Source organism: Narcine bancroftii, chromosome 4 (assembly GCF_036971445.1).
Source record: "Narcine bancroftii isolate sNarBan1 chromosome 4, sNarBan1.hap1, whole genome shotgun sequence".
Lineage (NCBI taxonomy): Eukaryota > Metazoa > Chordata > Chondrichthyes > Torpediniformes > Narcinidae > Narcine > Narcine bancroftii.
In genome coordinates, this window is record NC_091472.1 from 115,636,935 (window position 1) to 115,650,549 (window position 13,615).

General features: G+C 43.6%; 1 protein-coding gene across 1 annotated transcript; it reads right to left on the reverse strand.

Annotated features, from left to right (window-relative positions):
• Window positions 1-753: 753 nt before the first annotated feature.
• Window positions 754-13,112, reverse strand: LOC138761020 (uncharacterized). Its single transcript, XM_069932502.1, has 4 exons — window positions 12,985-13,112; window positions 9,519-9,905; window positions 6,698-6,944; window positions 754-1,209 (listed from the first exon to the last, which is right to left on the reverse strand). The coding sequence occupies exons 1-4, from the start codon at window positions 13,037-13,039 to the stop codon at window positions 954-956; spliced, it is 945 nt and encodes a 314-aa protein (XP_069788603.1). The 5' UTR covers window positions 13,040-13,112; the 3' UTR covers window positions 754-953.
• Between the last annotated feature and the right edge of the window lie 503 nt (window positions 13,113-13,615).

Sequence of the window (13,615 nt, forward strand, 5' to 3'; positions counted from 1 at the left end):
GCTGGGACTTTGTAGAATACTTTAGGTTACAGAGTCTTCATGGAGGCCATTCCTCCCCATGAGTCAGTGTCCACTCCTTGTGGCTCAATTTCATGACTCCCTTTGGCCCATCCACTCCTCACAGCTCCTCAGTGTACTGGCAACTCCTTTTCCATCTCTTGTCCAACATTTTAAAACTCTGCCGCAATCCTATAATTGTCCCACCAATAGACAGTGCACCTCCTCAACTCTGTCTAAACCAGTCTCACCCATCTCCTCTTAACCTTTGCTCCAACAAGAACAGCCCTAGCAACTCTGATCAAACTGGATATGAAATTCCTAGTCCAAGAATCCTTCCAGGATGAACAATTAGCAGTCTAATTACGCTGTGGAGCAGGAATGCCTTCACGTGGGCCTACAGAAAGATGGAGAACATACTTCATTTTACGCCAACAACACACACAGAGCTGGAGGGACTCAGTGGATCAGGCAGCACATGCTGCAGGCATGTATCAGCCAGGAATCCTTCATCAAGAATGCAGTAGGTATTCCTGATGAAAGGTTCTGGCCTGTATCATCGACTGCCTATTGCTCTCTATGGACGCTGCCTGACCCTCCAGCACTTTCTGTGTCGCTCCAGTTTTCCAGCATCCCTTCACTCTGCGCCAAGTGTGCTTGAGTGTCTTGGAAAACACAAAACCACACCTTCTCTGATAAGCTCCATCAAGGGTTCATGTGCAAATCAGCCTAATTTAAATAAATAGTTTATTGTAATCATCTCATACTACTTTATTTCTAAAAATGTGTACAGTCCAATCAGTGGTTGGGTCGAGTTTATGATTTTCTACAGAAGAGATAAAAACCAAAGGCAGAAGCACAGTGAGCGAGTGTGAACTCATCAGGTTGCAGGTTGCCAAAGGCCAATCACAGCAAATGGGATCCGAACACTTGGAGCCATTTGGGGAACTCTCGTGCTAATCATTATTAGCCTTGTCGGATCCAAGGAGTGTTGAGTTAGTGTCTGATGCCAAATAGTATGGACCTTGATCCACTGGGGAGCTTGACCATGTCAGGTCTGGGGTTTCCACTTTCAACACCTCCTTCTCTTGCCTGATGACTGGCTCTTGATGACATGGCACGTGTGGCTTATATTTCTTCCTGCGCTTTGCATGTTTCTGATGCTTGGGCTTCTCTTGCTTCAACCTCTTGAGCCCCTTGTAGAAATAGCAACTGCGGAGAGATTGGACCAGACAAGAACTTCTGAGCACAGGAACACTGCAGTTAACTGTTTAAATCTGATCCACATCGAAAAGCAAATCAGTTATCCCACTGGGATTTCTGGATCTGATTTGTGATTGGATAGTGAAGGAAGCACACGGAGATGTGCAGGAATCATCTCCACTTGACTGGATGAGGGCATTTCCAACAGCACCCGACAAGCACAATGCAGTCGAGAACAGAGGAACCCATTGACTGTTAACTCGTCCATCAACCCAGACATTCTTTCCATCCACCACTGGCAAGTCATCAAGGCTTCTTTGTTGGAAAATTCCAGCCCTTGGCACAAGGATGTCCATTCCAGGTCTCTTAGGCCAGTTGTAGCTTACTGCAACTCTAAGCTTCACCAGCTACAAAGCCCCCATTATTCACTACAGAGGGTTGAGATGCATGTGGTAACAGGCTCATCCTATCACTAATGGGCCTATTGGCCTGGCCCTGCTCCCATTGTTTGTTCTTCCTCCAGAACTCCTGCCCTTATGAAGGAGTGGGGAGGAAGTGATCTGGGAAGGGATGTTTTGGGGTAAGGGTGATCCAGATGATCCAGATGGGAAGCATGCGATTGGCTCTGAGGACATGTGTAGTGGTGGAAAGGGAAAGAAGGATGACATCGTGGGAGGATACCAGAGAGTCCAGGTTGATTCTGTGCATGAAACAGAGCTGGGGACTGATCCCCAAACAATTTTAATTGCAGTCAGCAGATCTGAAACTGGCCCTCCAACGACAGACGTGAGTGTGGGCACTGTCCACCAAGGAGCAGGATTTTGGGAATTCGGAAAGGCTCAAGCATAGGTTCTACCCACCCCCAGCTCTATCACAAAGCAGACATGGAAATCCATAACTGGTCCTTCATCACCAGTGGGTCTAAACACAGCCTTCACTCCCAGCACCATGGGGCCACCATCACTCGAGGTTCAGCAGAGCTTCAAGAAGGAGGTTCAGCCTCACATTGTCAAGGGCAATTAAAACTGGGAAATAAATGCTGGTCTTGACTGTTCACATAACTAACCAAACAACTCACTCACTCACCAACACTTTCAGATACACACATACATATACATGCACGCACACACACACACACACACACACACACACACACACACACACACACACAGTGTGAATATGCGAATATACACACACATATGCGCGCATACATACACTTAATATGTTTGCATGCACACTCTTACACTCCTGTGAACACACACAGAGGTATAGATGTATCCTTGGGAAATGGGGAATGTAACACACATTCTCCTGAATTAGGGACAGGATGTATCCTCTAAAACCAAGAATGTATAGATTTCTGGGCTTCAATTCCCAAGGCTGATTCCCAAATCACTACTCAAGAAAGATGTGGGCCAACTTTGCAAGGGGAAAAATGCAGGCAAGCACATGAATCGCCAAGGCTTAGGAAGCTAGTAAACGAGAGGACAGATGGGTGCTCAGTAGTTAGCATGAACGCAATAGGCTGAAGGGCCTGTTTTTATGCTGTATGTCCGTATGAAACTTTGTAATTAGAGGTTGGAAGATCTGTCAGATTCAGGGATAACACTGGGTTTACCGAGCCTGTGCAGTGTTATATTGGTCAATGATTGTTACTGCATGGCTAGAGATAGTGTAAAGCATTACCATGAGGGTGAGGGTTAAGATATAGATGAGTTGAGATGTGGGAGTTTAGGCTCAAGAGTGAGCCTTCCCCTCTCCCTAAATTTAATGGGTCACAATTTCACTCCATCTACACTTTGCAATGAATGCCAGATAGATTTATAATAGCAGAGGGTTTCTGACAGGGTGGAAATCAGAGATGGGGGTGTGTTCTTGGTGTTCAAAGAGGCTGTAGAGAAATGAAGAGGCAGATTTACATTGTTCCTTTTCACTCTTCTAAACTCCAGCAAATACCAGCCTGCGCTGTCCAACCCCTTATAAGACAACTCGCTCATTTCAGATTTCAGTCTCCGAGAGAAGTGTACATAAAAAGAGGAATGCCAGCAATCTTCCTGAGAACTGGTAACTCTGAATCCTGGAGAACACACAATCTGCTGGAGGAACTCAGGTTGGCAAGTAGTATCACTGGCAGAGAAGGAATAGTTGACATTTCACACCACACTCTTCAACAAGACTGAGTTCCCCCAGCAGATTGTTTGTTGCTCCAGGTTTCAGCATCTACCGTGTCTCCAATGTCCGCAGGATTTAAATCCTTGTGATTATCACAGGAAGAAAATAAAATTAAATGACATATCCTGATTGAACATCTAAACCAGAGGTTCTCAACCTTTTTCCTTCCACTCACAAACCACTTTAAGTAATCCCTATGCCATCTGTGCTCTGTGATTAGTAAGGGATTGCTTAAGGTGGGATGTGAGTGGGAAGAGAAGGTTGAGAATCACTGCTCTAGACCCAATTGTTACTGAAATATTTTGCTTGAGAAAAATTGTCATTGGCCCATTTCCTTTGGAGTTATGAAAACGTACATATAACAAGTCAATTAGGTACAATTAAAACAGTAGTTTTCAAACTTTTACTTTCTACCCACATACCACCTATGGCATAGGTATGTGAGTGGAAAAAGATTGAGAACCACTGTTAGAGAAATGCATAAGAAATAAAGAGGATGACCTTGTAGTACAGGCACAGATTGGGAGGTATGATGTGGCCATCATGGACTTGTGGCTAAAGGATGGATGTCACTGGGAGCTGAATGTCCAAGGATACACAGTGTATTGAAAGGATAGGCAGGTAAGCAGAGGTGGTAGAGTGGCTCTGTTACCAAAGAATAACATTAAATCATTAGAAAGAGTTGACACAGGATCGGAAGATTTAGAATCAATGTGGGTTGAATAGTAAGGATAAAATTACACTGTTGGCAAATTTACACAGACCTCTAAACAGTACCCAGGATGTGGACAACAAATTACAACAGCAAATAGAAAAGACATGACAGAAGGGCAATTTTTATGGTAGTCATGGGGGATTTTAAAATGCAAAGAGATTACAAAAGCCAGGTTGGAAATAGATCTCGAGAGAGAGAGAGAGAGAGTTTGTGGAATGCCTATGAGGTAGCTTCTTAGAAAAGTTTGTGGCTGAGCCGACCAGGGAAATGGCAATACTGGATTAGGAATTGTGCAATGAACCATAGTTGTTAAGGGAGCTGAAGGTAAGGGAACCCTTAGGACCAGTGATCATAATACAGGTACATGATCCTTTATCCGGACATCTAAAAACTGGAAAGCTCCAAAATTCAGCAAGTGGGAACCGGCGGTCAGGGGAGGTGGCCGAGGGACTGCGATCAGGGGAGGTGGACGGGCGGCCGAGGGACCGGCAGTTGGGGAGATGTCCAGGCGGCTGAGGGACCGGCGGTAGGGGGAGGCGGCCGAGGGACCATGGTCGGGGGAGGCGGCCGGGCGGCTGAGGGTCCAGGGATTGGGGGAGGCGGCCGAGGGACCGGCGGTCGGGAGGAGGCTGCCGGGTGGCTGAGGGACCGCTGTCGGTGGAGGAAGCCGGGTGACTGGAAGGGGTGGGGGTGGATATGGCATCACAATTCGGGTGGGCTTTCAGAAATCCAGAAAAATCTGAAATTCGGGACACACTGTCCACCAAGGGTTCCAGATAAAGGATCATGTACCTTTGTAACAGAATTCACTCTGCAGTTTGAGAGACTGAAACAAAAATTAGATGTGTCCGTGTATCAGTGGAATAAAGGAATGAGAGAGGAAGTAGCAAAAGTTCATTGGAAAGGTACCTTGGCAGGGAACACGGCAGAGAAGTAATGGCTAGAGTTTCTGCGAGAAATAAGGGAAGAATATTCCCAAAAAGAGGAAATATTTGAATGGAAAAAAGACACAACTGTGACTGACAAGAGAAGTCAAAGCCAGAGTGAAGGCATGAGAAACGGCAAACAAGGAAGCAAAATTTAGTGGGATGATAGAGAATGGGAAAGCTTTTAAAATCCTACAGAAGTGAACTAAGAAGACATTGGGAAGGAAAAGAACGGAGGAGTCACGTGATGGAGTAGTGGCCGGACGGTGAACTCCAGCCCTCTCCAGAAAAGTCGGGAAAAACAAGAGAAAATACAAAGGCACAGAAATACAAGTTAAAGAAAAGTGAGTATAAAGGGGAAAGAAGATGGAGACAAAAGGAGAAAAATCAAAATCAACGGAAAGAAGAGAGGAAGAGAAGACAACGGAGGAAAAAGGTGAAGGCCTTACCTGTCCGAAGAGGCCCGCTGTGGAGAGAGGAGCCCGCTACCTCAGGTCGGTGGAAAAAGAACTACATCAATGGCTCACAGAGCCGAGTAAAAGTGCGCAACCGCGCATGCGCGAGGAGTCGCGCATGCGCGATGCGCATGAAAAAAAACACACCGACGGGAGGGGGGACCAGCTGGGGAGTCGATCTCCACAGCCGGCAACGACAGCTGCAGAACACCTGCAGCAAGAAGAGACCACAGAAGACAATGGAAACAAGAAAGAAGAGGAGGAAAGGGCATCAAAGAAACAACAGATGGCCAACCCAGAGGAAGAAGAAGAGGAAGAATACAGTGAAATAGATAAAGGGAAAGGCAAGGTAAAGGATATACTTGCTCTTGTTAGAGGATACATGGAGTCATTTAAAGAATGGCAAACACAGGAATTCAATGATTTAAGAAGAAGAATAAACAACACAGAAAAGAAAATAAATAAAATGGATATGACCTTAACAGAAATGGGGAAAAAAATGGACAAGATGGAAGAACGGGCAATAGCAGCAGAAATGGAGGTAGAAGACTTAAAAAAGAAATTGGAGGAATCTAATAAAAAAACTAAAGAGACACAAGAATTACTAGCCCAAAAAATAGATATAATGGAAAATTATAACAGAAGAAATAACATAAAGATAGTGGGCCTTAAGGAAGATGAAGAAGGCAAGAATATGAGGGAGTTTATAAAAGAATGGATCCCTAAGGCCCTAGGATGTCCAGAACTACAGCAAGAAATGGAAATAGAAAGGGCACATAGAGCATTGGCCCCTAAACCACAACCACAACAAAAACCAAGATCTATTGTAGTAAAATTCCTAAGATATACTACAAGAGAAAAGGTACTGGAGAAGACAATGGAAAAAGTAAGAGAGGGCAACAAACCACTGGAGTATAAAGGGCAAAAAATCTTCATTTATCCAGATATAAGCTTTGAACTCCTAAAGAAGGGAAGGAAAAGAAGAACTTTGAAAGGAAGCTAACAAATAATATCAAAAAGGATGGAAGCTTTTCAGGTATCCAAAGAGTCAGGATATCAAAGGTTATGGGCAGAAGGCAGGGGAGTGGAGTTGAGGGAGAGAATGGATAAGGTCCAGGTGGAATGGTGAAGGGAACTTGACAGGCCAAGTAGCCTACTTCTGCTCATATATCTTATGTCGACCTGGTGTTGAGAATGCCCAGACTCTTCTAATACCATATTGTACTTACCACAGCACGATACCAACCACTGTTCCCACCAGTAGGATCCCAGTGACAACTCCTGCAATGACCTCCAGGCCCACAGTCGATACGCCTGTATTTGTTGACACAGATTTTATGCCCTTTGTTAAAGTCATCAAGTGCTTGTCAAAGTTCACAAACTCTTCGCAGGATTCCAAATTAACCTCTTGCAACATCCTCTCCTTTGCCAGTGTCGTTGCCTTCTTTGTTGACTTCAGCCAACTGGACGCTGCATCTACACAATGTAACCAAGAAGACAGGTCATTCTAAAGCAGAAGGAACAAAAGCCAAGGCAGACACTTCAGTCCTTCATGGGTGCCCATCATTCAGCAAGATCAAGGATGATCTTCTGCCTCCCCGACCCCATCTCACCCAATTCTCAAATATCTAAGGGATATTTAAACAAGAGAGATAGTGGAGGCACTGATTGCCAAACTTCAATAGATCCAGGTCTGGAAATTAACAAATATTAGTTTAATATGTTTTATTTAATCTTTTAATTTTAATTTTAATATTTAATTTTGTAATGTACAGTTTTGGTCACCAAAGTATAGGAAAGATATCAACAAACTGAAGAATGTGCAGAGAAGAATTACTAGAATATTGCTGGGTTACAGTTATAGGGAAAGTTAAATAAGTTAGGTCTTTATTCTCTGGAGCATAGAAGGTTGAGAGGGGATTTGATTGAGCTATTTAAAATTACTAGGGGTATAGATAGAGTTGATGTGGAGAGGCTTTTTCCTTTAAGAAAGGGGGAGATACAAACGAGAGGACTTGAGAGCTAGGGGGATAAATTTTAGAGGAGACATGAGGTGGGGACTTTACTCAGACAGTGATGTGTGTGTGAAATGAGCCTCCAGATGAAATGGCGAAGGCAGGCTTGATATTAGCATTTAAGAGAAGTTGCATGGGATATGGATGAGAAAGGAATGGAGGGTTATGGGTTGAGTGTAGGTCAGTGGAGTTAGGTGGTAGAAAATGTTCGGCATGGGCTATAAGGGCCAAGTGGCCAAGTTGGCTTGTTTCTATATTGTAATGGTTATGTGGTTATATTAGCCTATAAAGAAAGGAGGTGGTGAGAAAAAAAGGGAAACTACACTCCAGAGGCAGGGGAAATTATGTAACTTATTATAAGAAATTAATAAAGTTCGCTTGTAAGTTAACAGATTTGGGCAGAGTTAGCTTAGATCAATGAAAGAGATTGATCATTTTTGATAAATGTATTAGAATTTTTGGAAGATGTAACTGGTGGAATAGATAAGCTGGAACCAGTTGGTGTGATGTATTGAGTCTTTCAAAAACAATAAAGTTACAAAAGGGAATATATAAAAAAATATTAGATTGCATGGCATTGAGATAATATTAGACAGCTAGGAGATTGGTTCACAGATGGAAAGAAAAGGGTTATAGGGTGATATCATGGAATCACAACGTTCATGTTGACTCATTATCAAATTATCAACAAAGAGATCTTGGCTGGGCTTTGAGGGGAGGAATTGATTCATGGAATGATGCTGAATTTGAACATGTCGAGACAACAGAAGGGTTCAGTGGTACCACTCTCACTACTGTAGGTTGTGGGTTCCAATCACATTTCAGCTTATGTCCAGGACCTGGACAAGTACCAAGGGAAGGATTGCACTGGCCCAGGAACTTCACTTCAGATGGTCCGTTGCTGAGGGCCCACCTGTCCTTAGTGCAATGGCATTGCTGAAAGGCCATTCCCCAGTATCCTGGGCAACATGCTCCTCCATGCAATACAAGCAATGGTGACATGATATCTACAGGGCTAAACCACCATATTTGGAAGCTGCCTGTAGTCAACATGGTCATTTTAAATTAACAATATTTATTATTATAATTATTTTCATTATATTATAATTATCATAATATATTATTATAAATTAATACCCTAAAGGTTAACCTCCAGGTTGAGTCAGCAATGAAGAAAGCAAATGCAATAGTGGCATTTGTTTCTAGGGGAATAGTATAGAAGAGCAGGGATGTAATGTTAAGACTCTATAGGGTGCTGGTGAGACCTCATATGGAGTACTGGGTAGAGATTTTGGCACCTTATTTGAGAAAGGAAGTGTTAGCATTGAAGAGGGTTCAAAGATGATTTACCAGAATGATACGAGGAATGAAAGTGTTAGCATATGAGGAACGTTTGTTGGCTCTTGGACTTTACTTGTTGGAGTACAGAAGGATGAGGAGGGACTTCGTAGAAACATTTAAAATGGTGAAAGATCTGGACAGTGTAGATGTGACAAAGTTGTTTCCCATGGTAAGGGAGTCTAGGACAAGAGGCCACAATTTCAGGATAAATTTCTTAGTTAGAGGGTCATGAGTCTGTGGAACATTGCCACAGGCAGCAGTGGAAACGAGATCATTGGATCTATTTAATGCAGAAATTGGCAGGTATTCGATTAGTCAGACATCGAGAAGCCCAAGGAGTGGGGCTGAGTGATAAGGATCAGCTCATGATTAAATGGCAGAGCAGACCTAATGGGCCAATTGACCTACTTCTGCTCTTATATTTTGTGATCTAGTGACATTACTGATCAGTTTCAGGTGGCTTTGTGATAATAGAACTTGGCACAGTGAAACTTAATTATTCCGTTCCCATGCCCTCTATAACCATGGGAACTAGACATTCACCTCCCTTGCCACTCGTTACCCATGTTAACTGGACATTCTCCGCCCCCCCATAACCCATGGGAACTGGACATTCTCCATGCCCGTAGCCCATGGGAACAGGACATCCTTCATCCCCCATAACCCATAGGAATCGGGCAATCTCACTTCTCACCTTTTCCATCGCTGACCATGACCACAACCTTTTGTCCATTCATCGTCACCTCGCCCTCAGAGTACAACCTCAGCTCGTACTGACCAGAGTCACTGGTTAAAACAGGCTGCAGCACCAGTGAGCAGTTACCCTTGGGAATGAGGGAGATAAACATCTGAGCACGACCTTCATACGAGTTGGGCTCACTGACAGGCTCCAGCACAGACCCCATCACTCGGTAGATGGGCCTATAGTAACCATTGGGTTCACTGATTACTCCCCACTCCAACCGCAGATTGGCAGATTGCACATCCTCATCAGTTTTGAACGAACATGGTATTAGCAGCCTGTCGCCTTTATTTGCCTCAAACCTTGTTTTTGGAATCTGAATTTCTTCGATGTCTAAAGCTGATGTGGAAAGAGTTGTTACGTATTGTTAGCAACAAGGAGAAACAGTAATGCATCACTCACTGTACTCTTTAGATATAACAAGCTGGAAATTACCAGGCCTTTCTCACAAGCAGTAGTCAATCTGGGTAATGATAGAGGGGCAATATTTGCACAGGGCATTGAAGGAGAACACCCTCCCACTCACTTTTTGAACTAATTTCTCAGGATATTTTACTTCCACTTGGACCTGGTTTGTTGCCCTGTTTGGACGCTGTATCTAGAAAAAGCTGCATTCCCTCAGTGCCGCTCTGCCATAATGGGATGAACAACTGGCTGAGCCACAGTGATGACTGCAACCCACTGAGGTACGTTTGGCATCTCCCACCAAAATTTACAGGGTAACTAATTCCCAACTACCGCTGCACTGGATGGAACATTTTTCTGAGAACATCATGTTCCCAACATCTTGGGAGTAGGTCCAGATGAGATGGAAGGAAAGCAGAGTGACGCCCTTTGCTCCAGAGGTTATGCTGTCATGTCCTAGAGTCCCCTAACATGGGAAACATCCTTGCCACATCTACAGTCCAGGCCTTTCAGTATTTGAAATGCCTCTTTGAAGTCCCCCCCATATCCTTCTGTATTGCAACGAGTACAGTCCAAGAGCGGACAAATGTTCCTCATAAACTAACCCTTTCATTCCTGGTATCATTCTAGTAAATCTTCTCTGAACCCTCTCCAATGCCAGCAGATCTTTTCTCAAATAAGGTGCCCATATCTGTACACAATACTCCAAGTGAGGTCTCACCAGTGCTTTATAGAGCCTCAACATTACACCCCTCCTCTTGTATGCTATGCAACAATAAAATTAATGCCAATACTTTTCACCACTGACTCAACCTGGAGGTTAATCTTTGCACCTCTGAATTTAGAATTTTATCCCCCAATTAAATGATAGTCTGCCTCTCTATTTCTTCTCCCAAAGTGTATGACCCTACTCTTTTAAACATTGTATTTCATCTACCACCTCTTTCCCCATTCTCCTAATCTATCCAAGTCTCTCTGCAGCCTTTCTGTATCCTCAGCACCACCTGCCCATTACATACTTTGGTATCATCTGTAAAATTAGTCACAAAGGCATCTATTCCATCATCCATATCATTTATACACAATGTAAAAAGAAGTGGCCCCGCCACCGATCCCTGCGGAACACCACTGGTAACTGGCAGCCAACCAGAGTAGGATCCCTTTATTTCCACTCTGTTTCCTACCGATCAGCTACTGCAAAGCTACTATTATTCCTATAATTCCATGCAGCCTCATGTGTGACACCTTATTGAAGGCCTTTTGAAGGTGCAACTGCATCTCCCTGTCTGTCCTACTTGTGATCTCTTCAAAATATTGCAATAGGTTTGTTGGGCATGATTTTCCTTTAAGGAAACCATGCTGACTTGGGCCGCTCTTTTCATGCACCTCCAGATATTCCATAACCTCATCCTCAACAATCGACTCCAACAGCTTCCCAACCACCGGCGTTAGGCTAATAGGTCTATAATTCCCTTTCTGCTGCCTCACTCCCGTCTTAGGCAGTGGAGTGACATCCTCGATCCTCCAGTCCAGACTCCATTGATTCCTGAAAGATCATTACCAATGCCTCCACAATCTCTACAGCTACCTCCTTCAGAACTTAAGTGTGGATTCCATCCAGTCCAGCAAACTTATCTATCCTTAGACTATTTAGCTTCCCAAGTACGTGCTCTCTCTTAACTGCACTCATTTCTTTTCCTAAAGACTCATCAGTGTCTAGCATGCTACCAATGTCTTCCACAGCAAAGACTGTTCCAAAATATTCATTCAGTTTCTCTCCCATCCGCTTGTCTCCCATTATAATTTCTCTAGTGTTGTTTTCTATTGGTCCTGTGTCTACTTTGGTCTCTCTTTTACTCTTTATATATTTTTTAAAGTTTTTAGTACATTCTTTGATATTATTTGCTAACCTCTTTCCATAATTCATATTTTCTTTCACAATCACCTTAGTTGTATTGTCCAAAAAGTTTCCCAATCCTCGATCCTCCCAGTAATTTTTGCCTCCTTGTAGGCTTTTACTTTGGCTTTAACTTCTCTCCTCAGCCACAGTTATCTAATTTTTCCATTCACAAACTTCTTTCTTTTTGGTACATGCCTGACCTGCACTTTCCTCATTTCTCGCAGAAACTCCTGCCTTTGCTGATCTGCTGTCTTCCCCATTAGTGTGTTTTTCCAGTCGACTTTGGCCAGTTCCTCTCTCATGCATCTGTAATTTCCTTCACTCCACTGAAATATCAACACATCGGGCTGTAGCCTCTCCTTTTCAAATTTCAAAGTGAATTCAATTATATTGTAATAACTGCCTCTTAAGGGTTCCTTTACCTTAAGCTTTCTAATCAGCTCTGGTTCATTACCCAGCACTCAATCCAGAACCGCTGATCCTCTGGTTGGCTCATCAACATGTTGCTTCAAAAAGCCATCTGGACATTCTATATGGGAGTGGGATGTAATGTTACTACTGTACAAGACATTGGTGAGACAATCCTTGGAGTATTGCGCACAATTCTGGTTACCCAGCTGCAGGACAGAAAAGGGTTCAGAAAAGATTCATGAGAAATTTTCATGGACTGGCAGCCTTGAATTACAAGGACTGGGACTTATCTGCCTTGAATGTGGGAGGTTAAGTGGGGGTGGGGGGAGACCTATAGAGTTTTATAAAATCACGATGGGCATAGAAAGGATCTTTTGCCCATAGTAGGGGAATTTAAGGTGAGGGTGGGTGGAAAATTTAAGGGACCCAGGGGTGGTGTGTATCAAGTAGGAACTGCCAGAGGAAGGGGTAGTGGACAACTGTACAAGATGTACAGGAACATGGCTAGGAAGGATTTTGAGGGTTATGGACCTAACATAGACAGATGGGACTAGCTTTGGTAGACAACTTGATTAGCATGGATAAGTTGGGCCTAATGGCTTGTTCTCATGCAGTAAAATTTATGTTTCTAATGATTGTACAGAATGACATTTGGCCCATCCTATCCATTCTCTACTGGAACTCGTGTATCAACGTATGTACCTGATGCAGCTTGCGGTAAGAACGTCACGATCCAGAGTAGAGGGTAGAGGAACATTTTACAGTGTGTCAGCCATAAGCCATGTTGGGCCGTGCTGTGTGTGGGCGGAAGCTGCCCGGTCAGCCCACCCCTTTGCACAACGGCCCATTATGACCACTCTGCATTTGGAATTTGGAACCCAGGCAGACACAATGACACCAGTCTTCACAAAGGGCAAGCTTCCTGCACCTCGCCACTCACTGAAAGCACACCGATACTTTTTTTCCAAAAATATACTTTATTCACGATAAATTCATAATAAATATATTTTATACAGGAAAGAAACCGTTCAAGGATTTACATTAATCATTTCCATCATATTGCATAAATTATTTACAATACTGTAAAAAAGAAATGTTCAAATAACTTTTACATGGTGATAATCATCTCATCACAGCACATTTTACATTTGACCTTCTCTTTTAAAGCTCCATTACCACCTCTATGGCACTTTGTTGTTCCTTACCCCTCTTTGTTGGTTTAAGGAGCTTCCCCTCAGCGTCAGTCCCTCTGGTAATGGGGGGCTCTAAACTTCACTCCTTCCCCACAGTGCCCTCGCATTGGCACCTCCAAACCTCAGTGTGTCCCTCAGTA